The sequence below is a fragment of the Nilaparvata lugens genome, chromosome 7 (genome assembly GCF_014356525.2).
Source record: "Nilaparvata lugens isolate BPH chromosome 7, ASM1435652v1, whole genome shotgun sequence".
Taxonomy (NCBI): domain Eukaryota; kingdom Metazoa; phylum Arthropoda; class Insecta; order Hemiptera; family Delphacidae; genus Nilaparvata; species Nilaparvata lugens.
The window spans coordinates 15756551-15778938 of NC_052510.1; the positions used below are offsets into that span (position 1 = coordinate 15756551).

Consider the following 22388-nt stretch of genomic DNA (forward strand, 5'->3'; position numbering starts at 1 on the left):
GAATAAAGATGAAGAAAAGTGAAAAAATATTTTTTTGATGAGGGAAGGTACCAAAAATGGAGAACAACAAGGAGGAGTTATGAAATAGACAGAAAAGTTGGCGATTATGGAAAAAATGAGGAGTGATAATAGAAGATGATGAAGAATTAAAAGTACTGAAAACAAGAACAGACTTGACCTAAAAAGGACTATGAATTCAGAATAAGGGGGAAGATAAACGGAAGATGAGAAGAGTAAATAATCAAGAAGAGAAATAGATAAGAGACACAGTAGCATAGCAATCTGTCCGCATTTGAACGGTATAGCTAAGGGCGATCATATAATAATGGAGCATTCGCTGAAGCTATAACTTGTCTACTAGTGGTTGGTTCATCAAGGATTTATCAATAGTAGTGAATGATTGTATAGCAGAGTAGCAGCACTCACCTCTTTATTAGTCCATTCAAGTTGATTATTGTTGCTTCAACGTGAAATGGAACTCCATTCATTTCATGGTGCAATCACCAACCGATGAGGGAATCAATGTAGAATGTACTGGAAAGGTAGACAAGGGAAGTTTGCTTTTATTTTCAATGTGACAAAGTGATTAAAATTCAAAGATGAAGAAATTGATTTATTTACCATAACAATTTACAATCAGTAAATAAAAAGTATCAAAATATTATATTTTGAAATGCTTTTAAAGTCTTTGCTTTTAGCAAGTTAGATCCACTATAAACTGTTTTAATTCAAATATGCAATGGCTTCTGAATTTTGATTAATAAGAAATTAGAACTACTGTGAACTGTTTTAATAAAAATATGCAATGGAATATTCCAGATAATGAGAATTCTGTAGAATTAAGGTCTATAAATACAGGTCATGACACTCTTGTTCCTAATGGAGCGGCCATTTTATGGAGTCTTTATGGCGGTACATTTAACAATCCAATCTTATTCAATTTGCTCGTAACAAAATTATGCATTTTAAAAAGAATATTCTAATTCAGATAATATGTGGATTCAGGTTTTCAATTTTTTAATAATGAAATGTTAATAATAAATGCTTCAATTATTCATTTATTTATTATTAGAAATTGTTCTTATTCTTGTAGCTTAGGGGTTATGATTCATAAGGCATTGGGACAAGACAGAAATATGCGAGGCCAACTTCAAAAAGGGATTCAAGTTCCCGATCAATTAAATCTAAAAATCAACAATTCAGTTCCTAGTTGGAATCTAAATATTATTATTCTGTCGGAACAATTTATTTTACAATTCAAAGCCAAGCAATATCCCTTGAACAATCTATATAATAAGAGAGAGTAGGGTTGTGTTTGTTCGTGTGTTCGCATCAAAACATGTCAACTTGTGGATTGCATACCGGAAAAACGAGAATGATTTAGATCTCCAAATTTTGAACATAGATTCTAAAAATATCAATCTCGTGGACCTGGAAGCCCAAATTTTAATTTTTCTTCTAGATTTTTTAGAATTAATGTTCAAACTTCATTAATGGTACATACGATTTCACCAAATCATATGGTCGAAATTAAAAAAGAAACATCTGTTTCTATTATTGCTTTCTTCCTTGGTTGAGTGGTATAACCTCAATAATATTGTTTTGATAATTGATAAATATTTTCAATAATAATGATAATATTTTTATTTTAAATATAATAATACTATTGTTTTCATAATTAATAAATATTTTCATTTTCACAAACTCTGTATAATAATATGGTGAATGTGAATCAGCTGCATCAAAGAAATTATCTTAAAAACATCTGTTTAGAAAAAACATAGTTTTGAAACTTTGTTTTCCTGATGCAATGAAATGCATACACGTGGTATGGATTATTAATTTTTCCTACAGTTACGTTGAAAAGTGGCCATTGCTGCACCGATTACAGAACGCAAAGAATCACTTTTCCGCTCTAGTGCGGGAAAAATTTTTCTGCACTCCAGATTTGCAACATGGCAACGCAAAATACTTAGTAGGTTATATGGAGCAACAGTGCAGCAAAATCAAAATGAAGTTGGTAACAGTGACTGGGCTGCTATAGTGAGCAGAGGTGCAACCAAGCACAACGCGCTAATTATTAAGTAGATATTCGATATTATAATGGATGACAGCGACAGCACAGTGCCACCACAGCACACACCACACAGCCGCTTCCCCGCCATTCAAACACACATACATTATTCAGGCAATTTTACCCATAATTACCCACTTTTCATATTCAATGGTAACTGTAGGAAAAACTTAATGTGAAATACGTGCGCAAAGTTCCTCTGCTGCACTCAAGAAACCATTCCGCCCTCGCCTTCAGCTCGGGCGTAAACGTTTCTTTCGGTGCAGCAAACTGTCACTTTGCGCACTAGTTGCACAAATAACTATTTCAGCTAGAGCAGTTTTTTTGAGACAAAATGCTAAATAAGCGTCTGTAGTTTTATCAATGCTGTATCGGCAATATGAAAACGCATGCAGTTAATAATATGTCTTTGAATAAATGTGTTGATATTTACATAAAGAAATTATTCTTCTCCATTTTTATTAAATTAAAATTCCAAAATTATTGGAGCCCTGATAGAATGAATGACTCACTGTACGAAAATTCTAATATTCGAATGAGGGGTATTTTGGCAAGCTGAGCAAAAAATAAGGTCATATGCACCTACTCGTTATACTGTATCTTCAAATGAAAAATGGATTTTGGGGGTTGTCAAAGCTCCCTCTGAAAGGGAAACTACTCAACTTATTCTATCTTTAAGTAAAATAACAATGATCATCCATCCATCATCTTCTATACTATAATAAAGGAAAGAACTGGATTATACACGTATACAGGTGTAAAGTATAGGAAAATTATATTTGACGCATCATCACGTCTGAACTACTGGACTGATTAACTTGAAATTTTGCATATAGATTCTTGCTTAACCGAGGATGGTTACAGACCTATTTCAAATTCTTCAAGATGAAAACTGTCAAGTTTTCAATTATTTGTCATGCTTCCGGTTGTTGTATGGAAGCAGCAGAACATTTCTCTTGAAAGGGAAATTAGAAGATAGGTATGATTGGGTATCCTTTTCGAATGATAAAAACAGATTTTCCGTCGCACCCAATTTTTTCCGCCATTTTGGAACCGCCATTTTGAATCCAACTTCTTTTTTTAAATTGAAATGCGGTCATATTCCGATACAGGATTTCCAGAGAAAAGGTATGGTGAAAACCGCACATCGATATCTCAAACCTTTCAAAATTTATTCTCATTCATTTCCTTTATTATAGTATAAAAGATGATAGATAGATGGATATATCATCCATCTATCTATCATCTTCTATACTATAATAAAGGAAAAAAAATGGCTTAAACACGTGTAAAGGATAAAAAAATTATGTTTGACGCATCATCACGTCTGAACTACTGGACTGATTTACTTGAAATGCTGCATATAAATTCTTAACTAACCGAGGATTCTTATAAGCCTTTTTTCAATTCTTCTAGATTTCATTACGTCAATTTTTTAGTTTGTCAAATTTTTATATAGATCCTTGCGAAGCACGGGTTACCTGCTAGTATAACAAAATAGCACATCATGTTGCTCAATCTATAATGATAACAGCTGATAAATTTGAAAATTGGTGAACTAGGACCCTATAGAATGGCGATTTTGCAATGCATCACGGGATTGTGTCATGACCTGTATTTATAGACCTTGTGTAAAATGGGACCAGTTGAAAATCAAAGGGCACAAATTATTATACAGGACAAATTATTGTCGGCCATATAGGCCTATTCTATTTTCCTGTTCAAAGAAAACTGTCTAGCAAAATCAGTTATGCCTTCTCATACAGTCCTATCATAATTATATTGCCGTTGGGTAAAAAGAATGCACATCATCATAGAAAATAATAATTATATTAATACAGCAGATTCAAAATTCGACACTCACGAAGCTTGCTTGGCAATAGGAAAGCTTCAATTTTTCGAAAACTATTTCGTCATAAGTTGAGAGGCGTGAGGAGGGTTCCTCCCCCACCACCACCCACCCACAGACCAGTGTTTACATAAACGTTCTCATCACACGCAATCAGCTCGGTTCACATACATATTTCACATACGTGTGAATAGGCCGTTATGAACGCTGAACATATTGTTACAGAGTGAACGTCATCACATCGACGAGTACCGTATGTGAGTGTGTGGGTCGAGACAGAGAGCGAAATGGAGTGAATGGAGAAGCCAGAGTAACAAGTCAGCAATAATGACGGAAGCGAAATTAATTAATAAAGGTCGTTACAACTCCACATGCGGTGGTGGATGGAGGATGCCGTCTTTTCGGTTTCCAGATATGGTGCAATATGGAGTTGAACGTTTCAAGAGAAATTCATCGAATAAAAGTTCAACAAGCTGCACACCTACAGATATGGAAAGTAAGAGAAAGGTGGAAACACTCCAGATAAGAGGAAGTAGTGATCTGAATTGTTTATCAGATAGCTATTACTTTTGTTTTGCCATCTACAACATGATTCATTTCAAACTGACAGCATTAGTTAAATGGGAAGCATATTGATGCTATTTAGAATGAATGCTGACAGTTTAAAGAGAATCTCACCATGGGAGGTCTATGTTTATGGGACCGTTCTTACCAAATTGGAAGATATCAAAATGATAATTTCAATTCACAATGTTCCAAACACATTTTAATAATTCGTAATTTCCTCAATAGTCACTTAAACGTTTATTGCTTTGTTTTCTAAGGTTAAAATTTGATATATGATAGATTGAAGCCAGTCATGAATGGAAAGCATAAGCTTCATACGTAAATGAGATTATCAAGGAAGTAATACAATTAAGTTATTAAGTAATACAATTAATACAAGCAAATAATAAATTAATGCTTAAATTCTATTTTTTCTTATTCCAAAATTGATTTGGAGTTTTCATAAAGCTAAGAAAATAATGGACTAGGATTATTATGATAAAATTGATCTAGCCTTGTATTGATATTGGATTGATTGCTATTGGCTAAATCTAAAGGTGCGTACAGTTATACGCGCCGCGAACATGAGCAATTCACTTTTAATCAGCTGATGCCAAGCTTTTTATATCTGTATCTTACCGTTTCTGTAAAAATACAGATATAATCAGCTGATTAAAAGTGAATTGCTCATGTTCGCGGCGCATATATCTTTTACGCACCTTAATACCGTACAATTTTTATGTTGGAATCATGGTCATAAGCTGTTTCTAAACTTTATCACTTTATTAAGACAACAAAACCACGTATATATTTTATCTGGTGAAGTTAATTCCCTCATAGTCCTAGGCTTGTGGGAGGTTTATTGGAGTGATGTTGAGATATGAATGGATCCACAGATATTCTCATGTATTTTTGCATTTTTAAACTAATACCATTAGAGTCAATATAAATGATTAGAAAATGTCTTCGCATGAGTGTTACTAAAAAAGTGGGTATCCTATATCCGTTATAAGAAAGAAGAATCGCTTTTATCCATACTAGTAAGTTTATTACTAACAAAGCGAAAATCTATTATTCCCAATAAAAAATACCAAAAATGTATCTTCAACTTCAACAGTATGTTGATATGGTCAATGACTACTATTCACCAGTACTTTCAAAAAATATAGCGAAATGTGTACACTAGTCTACTTGTGAAGTATTAGGCTTCATTAGTTAACGTTAACGAGTGATTTCTTTAATGTTGATATAATCAATGAAATAAAGATGAATCCACAAAGAAGAGCTAAATTATTACAGTACTTTTACTTAGTGGAAGATTGCACCTTTTACAGAACAAAAAGTCAAATCACTACTATTTCTTAGTAAAATCACTAATATTCTGCTCATTTGATAACGGAAAAAACGATAAAACACTGTTCTATCATAGCGATTACCAAGCCCAACATTTTCGACCGATGAGACTGGTGCCAGGAAAGTAGGTAATAATTGGCTGGAGGATGTGAGCTTGCTGGAGAAAGAAAAGCACAAAACAGCCGAGCTTGTTTTGGTTATAAAGAAAAGATTGGCGCTCGCTAACTGTCCAAATATAATTCGCGTCGGCGCATACAATATTATATAAAGTGAAGGGTAACGATGCCATCCTTCTCGTTAGATGGGAATATTATTCAATAGTATTCATACTCTGCTCACCTCTTGACATGTTATTCAACACCGCGCATCATACACGTCGAATTGAAAACGGCCGACAACCCGCCATACTCTGCAGTTCACCAAATCACTTGTCATTAATAGTTTTTTGGGGCCGCATTTTTGTCCATTACGGAACACTATCACGATGCTAGCTGGGCTGTTGTTCTACGGTGGAATTCACCTAAAACTTACAGCATTCCTCATAAATAGACTCAATGCTTACAATACAAACAACGCTGGCAGTTCAAAATGAATCTGACGATAGTCAGGGGCTCATCTCTCACCAAATTAGAAGGCAATTACGGCGACCACACAGTCACGATATACTGGCATTAGCTAAGCAAACTTGTGGCGAAAAACATTTAGGAGGAATGGTGTGCAAGTGAGAGAGAGTGGAAGAGAGAATGGGAGAGTAAGAGAGAGGGCAGAAGGAGAGGTTAAGCAGTCGAGTTTCAGACGCAAGTGATTTCAACCATTGATAAAACGTGTCAATTGGATGTAGTAGCTACACTTGGGTACCTACTCTTGCTACTAAAGATCTATTTGGGTTTCCCTCACCGCAGTTTCCAGCAAATCTCTTTTTGAACATTCTACCACATTGGAAGAAAGAAAATCATTTTTATCTCAGCTATTGAAATATCTTAGAGCCTTCTGTAATGATGGAATGAATTATTCTTTTCACTATTCACATTAGTAGCAGAATAATACAACTGCTTTTTCCTGACAGTAATTCGTATTAGTATAGGACTTCAGGAATGATATACTATTTGTTGTTAAAAAGAATTACTTTTTTATTAAATATCGATCCATTAAAATAGCCCTCACATATATTCTTCCCTCAGCCAGCACCTCTATAATCCCCTCTGATATATCTATATCATCCACTCAGTCCCTCTATATATTTATAATATCTATATCTATACACCCTTCAAATCGATTGCAGTTCAGTGATGCACTTTTTCTCTTTCCTACCTTCTTCTTTTTCCTATCTTCCCCGCTACCTTATCTTTTTTCCCCTATTTTGTGGGCGGAAGGGGAAAAAGGAGAATAGTGGATCCACAAATCCTCCACTTCCTTATGGCTTTGCTTTGCTTTATTAGTCGATCCATTAAATTGCTGAATATTGAAAACCATGTTAGTTTCAAAAGGAATTTAGAAGCCTTCTATAATAATTGAAGAAGTTGCCAGCACACTAGACATGAAGTAATAAATAAAAAATAGTAGTCTCTAGTGTAGATGATACCTATTTCTGGCAATACCGTATAGAACTTTTTATAACACAGATCCCAGATTTCGAATCACATCACACCACATTGTTCCTATGAGCTTACTGATAAAATAGAACACAGGTTTTACGCCCAAAACACATCTCAACTAAAACTGGGAAATATAGTTCGATGACTAAAAACTAATCATTTCGATGTTTGTGAGTTGACTTGGAATCCATTATTAATCGTATCTCAAAATATTTTTACACTTCTGATGTAGTCAGATTCCATTTTCTGTTGTTGATTGTTCCATTTCTGAGATTCCTCCAACGTCCATGAGAGAGAGAGATGGCATCCTACCAATGTCGACGATGGAGATGACGTCCTCCAACAGAGATGGCAACAGACTACCAGAGCTGTGTAGAAGTTACTACGGGAAACACTTTAATATAGATAAGTGACAGTTCTCAAGTGACAATAATAATTATTATTCTCGAATTGATAAAACTTGTCTATTGGAACACCATAAGAAATTACACCTCCTTTATATATTCACGAGTTTCACTAAATTCAGTTAGAGTTTAATAAAATGAAGCTGTAGAAAAATGGATGCTATTCAACAGAAAATAATATTCGGTCGCTATTAGGATTGTATGTTTAAAAACTTTGTAAAAGATGAACTTCGTTTGTTCAAAAGATCACGCAATGCATTGAAATTTATAGAACCAGGAATTTTATAGCAGGAAAAATGTTCGATTTGAGATTATAAGATTAGATGGATAGGCTAACCTCATATCAGGCATATTTCCTGCTATAAAATTCATGGTTCTATAAATCTTCAATGCATGATTATTATCTCATTCATTGTTCCATAAATCTTCAATGCATTATTATAATCTCATATCATGCATTTCTCCAGCTATAAAAGTAATGGTTCTATAAATTCCACTACAGAATACACTACTGCAATATTTATTTATCACATTGTGTACAAATACTTAACATGAGGAAAGGCACAACAGTGCCTTTATACCAGCTTAAATATGAGTCATGTGATAATTGAATTAATAGAGCCTACTCAAAATTACTGAATTGAGACATAACTAAGCAATAAGCTATAAAAAGATAAGAATCATAGAGCTCCCAGCTTCCACGCTATTATGATTGATAACAACACTATAAATGGATAAAAATTAGCAGAATCCATTATTTACTGAGGCGCCAAGAGAGAGAGAGAGAGAAAGACCAACGAAGATGATCATGTTGCAGCTTTTGGAGAAAGCTGTGTACTGCACAAGTCACCTACGTTCCGTGGCCAGTCCATGAGAACCGCGGTTCAAAACTACAACAATAATCATCAAAACAAACAGCTGAAAGTCCGTGGGGGACATACTCTTCCTTAGCACCCTTCCCGCAAGAAATGCATTTCCTTCTTTTGCTTCGTCTGAATCTTTAGTTTTGTTCTTCTTCATCGCCGCATCATGTTTTTCTCATTCTTTTGATCCTCTTCTCCAGCCTTATTCTTATTCATTGTCACCATCTAGCCAATTTTTTCAAGAACAAGTTTTATTGAGAACTTTCTTCAGACCATATTGTAAACTACTATATCTTAATCTCCAAAGTATTTAACTTACCATCTTCCCCACACATTGTGGAACTACCGTTGTATTTTACCACCGTTGAAAGTCATAAGCCAATGAATGCATGAACTCTTTTATCAAGGTTGTTAATTTGGAAAGAAGTTTTATTCATACTGTATTTTTCCCTTCTGGTGTATTTCTTCTTTATACACTATTTCGTCATATCTCAACATTTTCCATCGGTTTAGCTTCTTGTTTTCGTCTGCTTCTTGTTTAATGTTTTTTCTTTTGCGATCTAGAATATTTCCCATTTTTGAAATTTTCTTCACTCCTCATCTTTCTCTTCATACTTTTCCATCATCTTCAACACGTCATTTTAAATCCTTCACCAACTAGTACCCTTTTTTGCCATGTTATTCTCCTTCTTCCTCCCTTAATCCAGCTTTTTAATCATTTTCTACAGTTGCCTAGATTTTTTCCATCTCATCCATTCCTTCCTTCTTTATTCACTTCACAGTATCTTCTTCCTAATCGTCTATCTATTTCTCTCTTTTATATCCCCTTCTTATTCTTTTCTCGCCTTCTCAGATCGTCTTCTTAATCGCCTGTCTTTATCTGCTTATCCAGTTTTTTCGCCTTCTCATCTTCTTCCACATCTTTTTCTCCTCCCCTTATTTCCCATCTTCTTTCTTTACCTTCTTCTCTACTTATTTTCGTCTTCTCGCCCTTCTTGTTCTTCTCATTCTTCTTCTTCTTCTTCTCCCTCTTTCTCTTCCTTCTTTTACTCTCCAAAAGGCAAGCCTCCCTACCCATCCACAGCTGGTGAAGCATCTTCCATCACGATTGTCGGTTGGTCTGTCTGTTGACTTATGGTCGCAGGCACCTCGAGAGCCAATAAATAATCATGGCGAGGGCAAAAAGGTGACTGCAAAAGAAGAATCGAAGATCGCAAGAGATCGCTTATCGATTAGATCACTTTCTCCGTCCAGTTGTATTATTTGTGCCATCATTTTTCGCTTGTTTGAAGAAGAGTGAGTTCACCTCGTTAATAACAATTTCTCCCACTGCTGTCTATGTGAGAATCTTCCATCATTTGTTTTTCACATCAAATCTCAAGTTCCTGGTTTGAAATATCGATTTGGGAAGTCCTGGATTACATGAGCATTGAAACTCTGTCTATGTTTGCAAGTCGGTGAAATCAACCTTGATGAATAATTTTTCACATCGTAAATTGCAGAGTATTTGCAAATAATACACATCAATGCATGCTAATATTCAGTGGTGCACTATTTACTCACAAGAAAAGATTGGGAACTTGAATAATATTTACGGAAATTCACACAATCAATAAATACGGAAATGTGTACGGTCAATTGGTTAAGAAAACATTCAAAATCAAGATTCTTTATTTCTTCTTTATTCTTGTACTAGCAGGTAACCCGTGCTCCGCAAGGGTCTAATTAAAAACCTGACAAACTGAAAACTTGGCGTACTGAGATATTGAAGAATTTGTATTTATAACCATCCTCGATAAATAAGGAATCTATATGTAAAATGTCAAGCTAATCAGTCCAATAGCTCAGACGTGATGGTGCGTCATTCTTGAATTTCCTATCCCGCACGTGTATGAGCCAATTCTTTTCTTTATTATATTATAGATGAACCGTGAGATTCCCTTGATATTCATATTTCCTTCCATTTGATTTTATATCTACCAACCACTCACAACTAGAATCTCATCAGTAATTACAGCGTCTTTTCCTCATTCAAAGATTCAGGAAAATTAATCGAAGAGAAATTTCCCTCCCGGTAGCGATATTGATCTTCGATTGATACCGATGACTTCCTTGATATTGATCTTTAATCTCGGTGGCTTTGATCTTTGTGGTCAACCGTAATAATCGATTGACATTCAACGATTTGCATTCTCGACAACTTTATTCAAATAATTGAAATCATGTTGGAAAAATTTCCAATCTCATAATTGCTTGAAAATCGATTAGCAATCAAGCAGCCTTCACCACATCAACTAGATTCACTTTTTAAATTGTCAGCATCAGTTGAATGGAAAGCTTTGATGTTAAGACACAGGGAAAGCTGACAGTTGGAAGTGATCCTCACTATATTTGATTTTGTTGAACAAAATTCTGCCGAGTAACGAAGTTGAGAATTTTTCAAGGTTTTTCAGAACATCACTCGACTACCCGATATCGATAGCTGGGCACGCATCGCGTAGAGTGTGTGATGAATTAATTCATCCATTCATCCAGCAGTGTGTCCGATCAAATGCCATCTTCTCAGCCTCCAATCAATCCGCTCTGTCCGTGTATATCATGGCCATCCCTCACTAGAATAATGATTATAATTGCACGAATCAATTTCAAACGTCAGAGCCAAATCACCTTTTCAACGACGAGAAACTTCATCTATGATACATTAGGTCACCACCAATCATGTTTCAGATAAATCAAAAGGTTTACCAAGTGGTTATCTGAGAAAAGTTATGCGGCAGTCCATCCTGTCATCAAAAACTTGCAGTGAATATTTGGTATTCACTTTACTGCATGCACACTACTGTCTTCTTTATTGTCTATTGTTTCATAGTTTTACGGCAATGTTGTTCTTCCGCCATCATTCATAACCTGAGCGATCAATAAATTAATTGATAAATTGAAGAGACTACTCTAGTAGCGGGAGGAGGTGAGCTTCAATAAACATAAACTTGTAGTAGAGATGATAGTTTGTGCATTTATCAATGCAATTCAAGTCAATTAATTGATAAATTTATGATAGATGGATTGAGTAATGAATGTATAATTTATTGAAGGATTTTTCATTTTGATGGTTAGAGCTTTCTTATAACTGAATAATGCCTCATGTGTTAAGTAAACAAATTTTTAATTTTTTTATAGAATGGCCATATTCTCTATCCTCTATCAGACAATTTTAGGACTTTTCTACCATTCAACCTTCATTTGCGGAGATTTTCTTATCAAATCGAACAAAAATAAATGCTTCATTCACTAAATATTCAACATAATAAATTATGCTTTTTATTCTCACTTTTCATAAGAAGCAGATCATTTTGTTTACATTTATCTTTCCTCTCCCCCCCACAATCTGAAGAATATTTATGTGATTCAGACAATGGGCTTTGTCACAGTTGACAATAAAAAAGGATGAACTATCTAACAACTCTAATGTATTTTGTAGAATGGGTTTACTCAGTAGTGCCCACAGTGAGGAGGGGATTTAGACGCAATCTGCATCCTTGAAATTCTTGGGGGGGGCTTAAAATCAATCAGGAGAGGTCCCCAAATCAGCAGTGTTTAAAATTACAAAATGAATACAAAAACAAAATGATTTTGTTTTTAAAATCAATCAGGAGAGGATTGATTTTAAGCCAGTAATTAATTTTAAGTAATTATTACTGACGACCTTTATTGGTTTAGGGTGGTGGGGGGTGTTTAAAGGAGCCGAATTTTTATAAATTTAGTGGTGGTGCGTCCATGTTCTGGGTCCATAAATAGGTACTAAGTTTCTTCATTTTCTACTACTAGTTTCTTGTTATTGGTAGTAAGAAACAAGTGATAGTGACAATTCCCAGTTTTTTATTCACTGTTTTATAGCAATTTCAGTACGAAGTAAATGTTTTCTAACTTTTTCATACATTTTTCAGGTGATTCACCTTCTCTACCTAGCTAGAGTTTACAATGGATTGCAGACTGTACCTGGTAATTAAAAGCCATTTCATTCGAGTAGGCTACCGGAAAGAATGATGCTGTCTTATATGGGAGAGAACCAACGACATCTCATCTGGACTTGTACTTCTCTCTCACTCTCTCTCGTGGGAGAAACCACTTCTAATTGAAGCATTGTTCATGAACATTTGATCGGCTGCTGCGATTTCTTAGCCAACGTCGTAACGTCGCGGATCTGGAATAATGTTTTCTAAATCACCCCGTAAGTCTCGTTTAGAACTCATAAAGATCCTCCAAGATAGAACTATGATATAGAAAAGGCGGAGATTTAGGAATGTCTTTCAAGGATTAATTTTCTTCCTTACTGGCTCACATCACGCATTTTGTGACACTGACTTCAATAATTAAGACTGATTACATTGGCTCTCAATTATTTTGGTAAATTTGTGGTATTGGGCTTTTACCATCATCACCTGATATCCTCAATTTCATTAATTATAAGTTGACTTGACTAACTGTAGAATATGTTAATTTAATAATAAATTCTACGTCAATTATGCTTTATTCTGCATTGAAAGACAATAACAAAAATACAGTCTTTTCTAGACTCAGAATACTAGCAGTAATATTTTATGACACAGAATTAGCAGAAGTATTTTTTAATATTATGAGACACAAAAATGTTTGTGAATAGAAAATAGTTATTCATCTAAATGTATTCTTTTTATAAAATCCTAGGCTCTTTTAAAAAATATTGCACCGAATATGATTATGAGCTATATTAGTTACGATTTTCATTAATACAACATTAAACATTTTTCACACAAATATATTGTTTTTTATCTCTTTTCTTTATAGGGCTACTTGTAATATAAATATAAAGAAGAATAAAAAATCTCAGTAGTCTTTTTGAAATAGTTTATCACAAATATTTCGAAAAGGGTACTGAGATTTTTATTTTTCTTTATATTTATATTGTTTTTAATTATATGCTTATTAAAAAATAAAAGTGATTATACCAAGAGAATTCAGATTATCAGAGATTGGATAGTTGTCAGTTGACAATCTTCAGCTTCAGTTAACAATACTTTTAGTGAGCAATTTAATAGCTGTTACTTGAACCTTAAAGATTACGTAAAGTCGTTAAGAGATTCCAATAAAAAAATTTTCAGCTTAGGACTTAGCTTCAAACATTCTCTTTAAACTACTATAATAAAGTATAGATTATGTTGTTTTTGTGAAGATGTTGTAGAAGTCTGTCATTTTTTCAAGACACGATTGATTTTTTACTTTCCTTGCCCTATTACCATAGGTAAGGAAAGTATTGCTTTCCAAAAAAATTAAGGTACCCCAATTTCTTAATTTCTATACGTTTCAAGGTCCCCTGAGTCCAAAAACATGATTTTTGGGTATTGGTCTGTGTGTGTGTGTATGTGTGTATGTGTGTGTGTATGTCTGTGAACACGATAACTCCATTCCTAATTAACCGATTAACTTGAAATTTTAAACTTAAAGTCCTTATACCATAAGGATCTGACAATAAGAAATTCAATAAAATTCAATTCAAGATGGCGGAAAAAATGGCGGATAATTACTAAAAAACCATGTTCTTCACGTTTTTCTCGAAAATGGCTCTAACGATTTTCTTCAAATTTATACCATGGATAGCTATTTATAAGCCCTATCAACTGACATGAGTCTCATTTCTGGGAAAATTCCAGGAGCTCTGTAATATTCTTGAGAAAAATGGCGGATAATGACTAAAAAAACCATGTTTTTCACGGTTTTCTCGAAAACGGCTTCAACAATTTTCTTCAAATTTATACCATAGATAGCTATTCATAAGCCCTATCAACTGACATGAGTCTCATTTTTGGGAAAATTGCAGGTGCTCCGTAATATTCTTGAAAAAAATGGCAGATAATTACTGAAAAACCATGTTTTTCACGATTTTCTCAAAAATTACTTGACCGATTTTTTTTCAAATTCATACCCTGTATAGTTATTTATCAGCTCTATCAACTGGCATGAGTCTTTTCCCTGGAAAACTAATGGGGGGTCCACCCCATCCTTGAGAAATGGACGTTGTAACCTCCTTCTAGTGCATGAGGTAGGTAGGTAGAGCAGTTTATAAAAAGAACACAGTCATAGTCTAGATATTTAATCTGTAGAACAGCTGTTTTGACGACTTTTGAAAAAATCATCAAATTTCACAATTTACACAAAGGAAAAAGTACTCTGAAAACAATAATTATATATACACATATAAAGTAGCCTGATCGTAGTTGCAAATATTTTGCCGCCATTCGTCATTATGTTATTCCGCTAAATTATTCTCGTCTAAGAATGAGGCTTACAGTTCAATGAGCAAGGAAAGTTGTGTGAGTGTACCACACCAGATTTTTATTACATATTTTACCTTATATCAATTCTTATTACAAATTATGTGTAATTCAATCACTAATGGTATAAATCGCGCCAGTGACAAATTAAATGAAGGTAACCCAGTATTGTAATATTTCCAAACCAAGAGAGTAATTCTTCAAAATCTAAGAATATATAAAATCAAAGAGTAAAAATTCAGTTGAATTCCACATTATTCTTCCACTACAAACAGTATGATATTACTAAACGTCTACTTGAAAGCTAACACCTCCTCCCAACATCTTGAGAACTTGATGAGCCGGAAAAGATAGCTGAAAGCTCAAGCTTCAACGACCACTTTATACTAGCCTACTATTATGATGAGAGGAAGAAGACCTCACCACTCACTCACTTTAAAGACAGGAATAGAGGTAAGGTTCAAGAGTTGAGTCAGAGTAGGTGTAGACTTGTACCTGGTAACGTATACCTTCCGCATGTAACAGTCGTGAGACTAATATGAATAAACAGTTGATCGGCTTGTTTGATGAGAGAACGCGTGAAAAAACAAAAAGAAGAACATGACCCAGTAGAGGATGATGATGGGAGAAGAAGAAGAAGAAGAGGATGATAGAAAGCGGAAGCTTCGGAAACAATCGGTACCGAACAATCGAAAGTAATCCTTTCTCTATTACATCTCTTTATCCATAACTATATCTTTCTCTTGTCCTTCAAATCCATATCGTTTATAGTTTCAATAATTCTTTCAAGCAATTTAATGCTTATTTCGAACGTCGTTCAGTTATTGTTTTTATTGTTATAAAAGTTGTTGGTAGAGGTTAATTGCAGTAGTCACCTCCACGATTGAGACTTGAATGAAATTCAATGGCATCGGCATCCTTTGAAGAACTTCACTGTATAATTCGTAGTGATTTTTTAAAATACTCAATTATTCTATAAATTTCAAGTGATCCTTCCATTATTTGATCAATTTCTCTGTAAAATTTTGGAGACCAAGCTATATGTTAAACACAACCCGTTGCAGTATTTAGTGATCCTCCTATTAGGCCTATTTGATCTATTTCTCTGTAAAGATGTGTAGACCTAGCTATAATATGTTAAACACACACCGTTTCAGTATTTAGTATAGAAGTGATTGATTCAATATCAACTCTAGGACAAAATCAAATTTGTATTCAGGACTTTCTTAATTATGGACTTTTTCAAACTGAAGCCAGTGAAATCCACTATTTCACAAATCACAAATAGTGGATTTCACTGGCTTCAGTTTGACAAAGTCCATAATTAATAGAATGTAACATTCTATACTCTCTGGCTGAACCTCCTTCTAACTTCTATGTACTACACTGCAGCAGTATTTGAACAAATATTTAGAGAATATAACTTATAGAAAACTTATTATCACCTATATTAATATATCAATATCACTCTACTTATATTTCATTACCTATTACTCTACTAATATTATTTCATTGCCTATATTTTCAAACAAAAATCTTATAAAGATGTAATGTTTTTGGTAAGAATTTGAATTTATTTCAGACATATCATTTATCTTTTTAGCATAAAAGCTTAACTTTTGGAAAAATTGGGTATTCAATTTAATCAAGTTTCTATTGAAGTTTCTTCTATTAAATTTTTCATCTAATCATTTTAGTCTTGGTGAAAAAATTACACAAATACCAATTTAAAATTTTAACCCACTCCGGTTTAGCTGCACCTCAACCAATAATACGTCCCATGTCTATATTGCAATTAAAATTAACAAGGTATGACCGCGTACCCACGGTAAGGTGGTACCCACACACTAGTCTGATAACACAGATCACTCACCTTATCGACAATGATTGCAAACATTTAAGACAAGTAATTCAATTAATTATTGCAATTGTATAACGTGTGGACCTGGGATAGAAGAGTAGACGCACGACTGCAGTAGACGAAGAGGTAAAAGAATGAGAGTGGCAATATATGAGTAGTAGTGTTATTCTCACTGTTTGGAGATTATAGTGGTTATGCAAGAGAATTCGACCAAACGAAGGAGGCCATTCATTAGCTCCGACGCGCTTATATCATATTTTAATTGCACGACAATAATACTGTATTTTCTGCTGCATTAGAGAGCACATTGTTCTTGTTCTTATCCGAACGAAGAGTGCGTCTTTGGGATTTGCGCTATTAAAATTATGCCTGCTATGCTGCACTTTGTATGCCTGCGTTTAGAAACTACAGTAGGTTGTTAAGACTAGGAACTGACTTGAATGCAGTCAAAACCCAGATTTTTATTTGGGTTATTAATTTCATAAATACATATTGTGGGGAGCTGAGTTTGTTTGTAAATGAAATAACATCTTAAAATGACTTTTGTTGGAAACGGTGGATTTATTGGTTTGTGACTTTCGGTTCTGTTGGTTTGAGGAGAAAATATTGTTTTAGTTATTTTGCAAGTTTAATATAGTTCTTTGTTTTACTTTCATGATTTATTTTTTTATTTATTTATTCATATGACTTTTATTGGCAGATCCTTTTGTATGTTCTGCCTTGCCATATTACCCAATGTCATTTCCTATTTACACTTAGGTTTATAGGTTACTTTATTTTATTTATTTATTCACATACAAATACAATCCAGGTAAAAACAACAGGCACTCGCCCAAAACTGCTCTAAACCTTAATTTGGAATACACAGTCTATAGGTTATGTGGAAATGATAACATAATTCACACACTATTTTGAGTCCAAAAAATGAATCTACTACAATTTTAAATTTATCAGATTAATTAATTTTAAAATATAAATCCAAACAAAAATCTTCCTCCACAATCGCAGAAAATATCACTTAAATCCACAATTATAACTTACTTTTATATTGGGCTTAAGTTTTACTAAAAATTCACTCTCTCACTTCCTGGGTTTTATTTTATGAGTTTTAAATAAAGAAAACTCATTTCTTCAAAACACAAATTCACTTGAAAAATTATTTCCTAGTTCTTATATGTCATTTTTCAAGTAAATAAGATTGATTCAACTGGATTTTTTGGTTTGTCAAATTGTCAAAAAATAACAATCTCTACTGTAGATAATACACTTTGAAACTAGCCAAAAGGCCGATAAGCGATCTACTATAAATACTGTTTAAAATGTTGTATCTCTGTATCCTACGGGGAAACATAATCAAGTATAATGAGAATAATATTCGCTACGATCGCCTCTTTGATAACGAATGCATTATGCCATTCACATATTTAAAATAATATGCAATATGCTCTAGCCGAGATCAGTAATATATTACTTATTACTTTATAATCTTTGCATTATTATCTTTCACATTTTGTGGGGTTTTCTTGCCTCCAAGATAACCCTGCTTAATTAGATAAATTATTAATAAGTTCTTGATATAAGTAATTGGCATAGTTATAAGCTTAAGAATTATATACACTAGGTGAATTTCAAATCAAGACATTTTCATCAAGAGAGAATGGACTCTATTCGATACTATACCGATCGAATGGATTTATCGTATAATACAATGTATGAGAAGATATCAAATGAGGTATCAAGATGTAATGTTGTCCGAAAGATGATTTTTAGGGATTTAAAGAAGCAGTCAAATGGGTCCTTTGTCATTTTCAAGGTAAGAGTCATCCATACCACTAAGAATCATATATATGTGTCTCATGTCATTCATCTTAAGGATTGTATTGTGCTAATAACATACCTGGTGATGAAAACACGGAGCTAAATGGATTTCACATTTAGCCATCATACAAGTAGATGTGGAGTCTGCCATTCTTGAGATGAAACCAAAAATATTGGCATTCATCTTTGGATGACTGTCTCATCTCTCTTGGCTTTTTCGTAGAGCAGCAGCCCTGTAAAGATGAATTTATAATGAGCTGAAGTTATTATAATAGTAAAAGTCGTTACATCCACCTTCATATTGATGCATGATAGTTAACTAGTAGTTCTGTGAACAGTAGACCTCACGCAGTATTCTCATCCACAAGTACCTGATTGAAACTATAGACCTTATGGAAATACAGCAATAGACTGGCTTCTCCACACATCTGTGTAATCACTTGTCAGCTGATTTATGATGAATAATTCTATGGTCTGATTTTTACTCTAATATTGGCGTATTAAGGAGGCTCCTTTTTCCTTTTATATTATCCTTGAAATGCAAAATTTCCAAAAACCTTGTATATACGTCGACGCGCAATTAAAAAAGGAACATACCTGTCAAATTTCATGAAAATCTATTACCGCGTTTCGCCGTAAATGCGCAACATATAAACATTTAAACATTAAGAGAAATGCCAAACCGTCGACTTGAATCTTAGACCTCACTTCGCTCGGTCAATAAGTATGTATGCACCGTAATTCAGAGACATTATTTAGTTTGTTTGAATTTATTTTATATAAAAACGTGATAATATAATACAAACAATGGTAGAAATATGAATACCAGAAAGTTTCATGTGTCAGTAATTTCTGAAAACAAGTTAAGCTTAGAAAAATAATCTCTCTACTTGAGAACAATTGTGATGGTTTCTGAAAATATATAGCTTATCTCGGACATTTTTGTTCCTATTCCAAAATAGACTTAAAAATGAAACAAGAAAGAGCATAACACATTGAGTAACATCAACCAGACAAAACATTAAAACCAATGAAAGATTACAAAAATATCAAGGAAAAAATTACACGGCCACATCGTCCAATCTGTGAGGATCAAAATCCACCAGAATCTGAGTGAACAATGCACTCCACGATTCAGATCTTAATTGTTTGATTTCACCGTTAAAGTAATCTGAGTTTCAGCCGCCTAAATGCGATTTAAATCGGGACAGACAGGTTCCCATGAATGATAATCATACTTGACGAAAAACCGCAATGTAATTGATATTTGCTCTTCAATTACCTTCGATGACAAAACGATGACGTATTGATGTAGTCATACTGATGTTGTCATTTTGATGCTTAATGTAGATTATTGATGTCAGTAATGATATTACTTCAGTAGTCTGGATTTTCTCAGCAAGATGCTCAAGATTTCCATCAATTGAGCATTGAAATGTAATGTGGAATGTCAATAGCAGTTTTATAGAGCATTGGATTTGTTTATGCAGTTGTTATGTAACATAGAACGTGGGATACTGTTCCATTGACTTTTTTCAATCAGATCAAGGGATGGAGAAATGGAGAATTACCTACTATACTACTTTATACGTGAGTGGAATTGATTGTTTTCAACAGATTGATTTCTAATGGTTTTGCAGATTTGAAGTCGACTGAGATCGAACTCCCCGAAAAAAATATACCGTAAGTGAATTTATCAAACTTTAGTACTGGAACTAAATAGTCAAACTTTAGCTGCAGAATGCATTATAGACTGCTCTAAATAGTCTGCGTATTCTGAAATTCGTACCGTACATCCTAGAATGCATTTTAAATATTGAAAAGAATTTCATGGTTTTGGAACTAATTTCCAAATTCTTCATAGTATCATGATGACGGTAGTAATATTTATTAATAATTTCAGTAAAATGTGTCTAAACTGGAAAAATCGACTTTAATCACCCATAACCAATATAGGTTACATCAAAATGTATTTCAAAATATTTGAGGAAGATGCAAGAGTTTATTATAAATTGTAGTTTAACCAACTGCTGAAAAATTATTATTGTGTAATAATTATTTCAAATATCCAATGATAGCTATATAAATAGAACTAAGGACTTCTATTGACCAAAGATTTTTTGGGCAGTTTCTTTCTTCAAATTTCCTTCTGCTATTTATATTATTTCCTTCTGCTATTAGTTATTGCTATTAGTTATTCGGTCAATATTTGCAGTTGCAGAAGTCCTTAGTCCTAGTTCTATTTATATAGCTTAGGACATTTGAAATAATTATTAAGACCATTGAGAAACTCTCAACTGAATGCTAAGAATTCCAGTATCTCATTCAACTCTGATACAAGATTCCTTGGTGTAATTATAAACGAATCCTTAACATGGAACACACATGCCGAGCAAGAGCAACTTATGAAAAGGCTCAGTTCTGCATCGTATGCAATAAATGTTTTGAAGGATACATGCAGTCTGGGTGTCTTACTGGACGTCTACAGAGGCTACTTCGAGAGTTTAGTAAAGTACGAGATTGTATTTTGGGGTGCATCGTCTAATTTAGATAAAATATTTAAAGCCCAAAAAATATTATTCGGCGAATTTTTAATTTGAGATGGAGACACCCATGTACAGACATCTTCAAGAATAAAAAAATTCTCACCGTTCCCTCAGTTTATATTTACTCAATACTCATGTTAGCATTCAGAAACCTCAATATACTGAACAAAAAGAATGAAACAGCAAGAGAAACAAGAGCACATAACTTATTACACTACCCAATGCATAGGACAACAAAATTTGAAAAAGAGCACTATATAGAGCAGTAAAATTCTTCAACAAAATTCCAAGCGAAACTAAAGTTTTTAATTCCAAATTTCAATTCAAGAAGAATATCTTATAGTATTTGACAAATAGAGCTTATTACTCGGTTCGCGAGTTTTAAGATGAATGACTGATGATTTTAATTTTTTCACCGCTTTCCTTCCTCGGATCCAACTCCAACCTATCTAGACACAAGGCTTGATTAGATTCAAATCAAAAACTTGTAGCCTTATAATAGTTACTAAACTTCTCTAGGGTATTATTATGTATTTTATAAATTTGTGATTTATATAATTGAATATATGTAGATTTGTGACAATGCAGAAATTCTTTACATGTTGTAAATAATATTGTAAACGAATGAAATTGCAAATAAATAATTTGAATTGAACAGTAGTATTTGAGGAAGTTGACGACAGCAGAATATCATAGTGAGAGCCTCCAGAAGTATCTCTTCGGAAATAATGCTACCGGACCATTTCAGCTAGACGAATGGAGCCGCAATCCCTATTTGGAAAGCGTTAAACCAGAGTCGAAAGTTGAGCATATCTCTTTGCTATCATAGCAACAATAATTACGAAAGTGTGCTCAGATATGAGCGAATATTACTGCTACTCTTGAACTCTGGCCGGCGAGGGGTAGAATTCTTCTCTATTTTCTTCTTCATCATCATCTTGATAGTGGTATTAATGGACCGCTAATCAACTGATGGACTGAGAGGCCCATTAAGGCCAATATGGACGCTATCAGAAGCGGATCGACCGGAGAAATCGGACGAATAATTTCGGTTGTATGGATTTGTGTCCAGGTAACGGAAGGAAGCGCATAGAGAAAGGCTGCCTCTCGCGTTATTTCACAAAGAAGCAAATTAGTGGGCTCTGTCGCTGGCCATTATTTATGTTTCAGA

General features: G+C 33.8%; 1 protein-coding gene across 3 annotated transcripts in view; it reads right to left on the reverse strand.

The window, feature by feature from the left end:
- The window catches only part of LOC111045081 (GATA zinc finger domain-containing protein 7-like), a 137414-nt gene that overhangs the window by 104784 nt on the left and 10242 nt on the right, over positions 1 to 22388 (reverse strand). Inside the window, exons 3-4 of one of the 3 annotated variants that reach the window (XM_039432162.1) lie at positions 18751 to 18904; positions 427 to 534 (exon numbers count right to left, since the gene is read on the reverse strand). The exons of 1 other annotated variant lie outside the window; for it this stretch is intronic. Coding sequence is in view for 1 of the 2 variants with exons in the window: in XM_039432161.1 (XP_039288095.1) it covers positions 18751 to 18855 (105 nt within the window). In the remaining variant the exon portion in view is untranslated. The remainder of the gene's footprint in view (positions 1 to 426; positions 535 to 18750; positions 18905 to 22388) is intronic. One more of the 3 variants, XM_039432161.1, reaches the window with a different exon arrangement.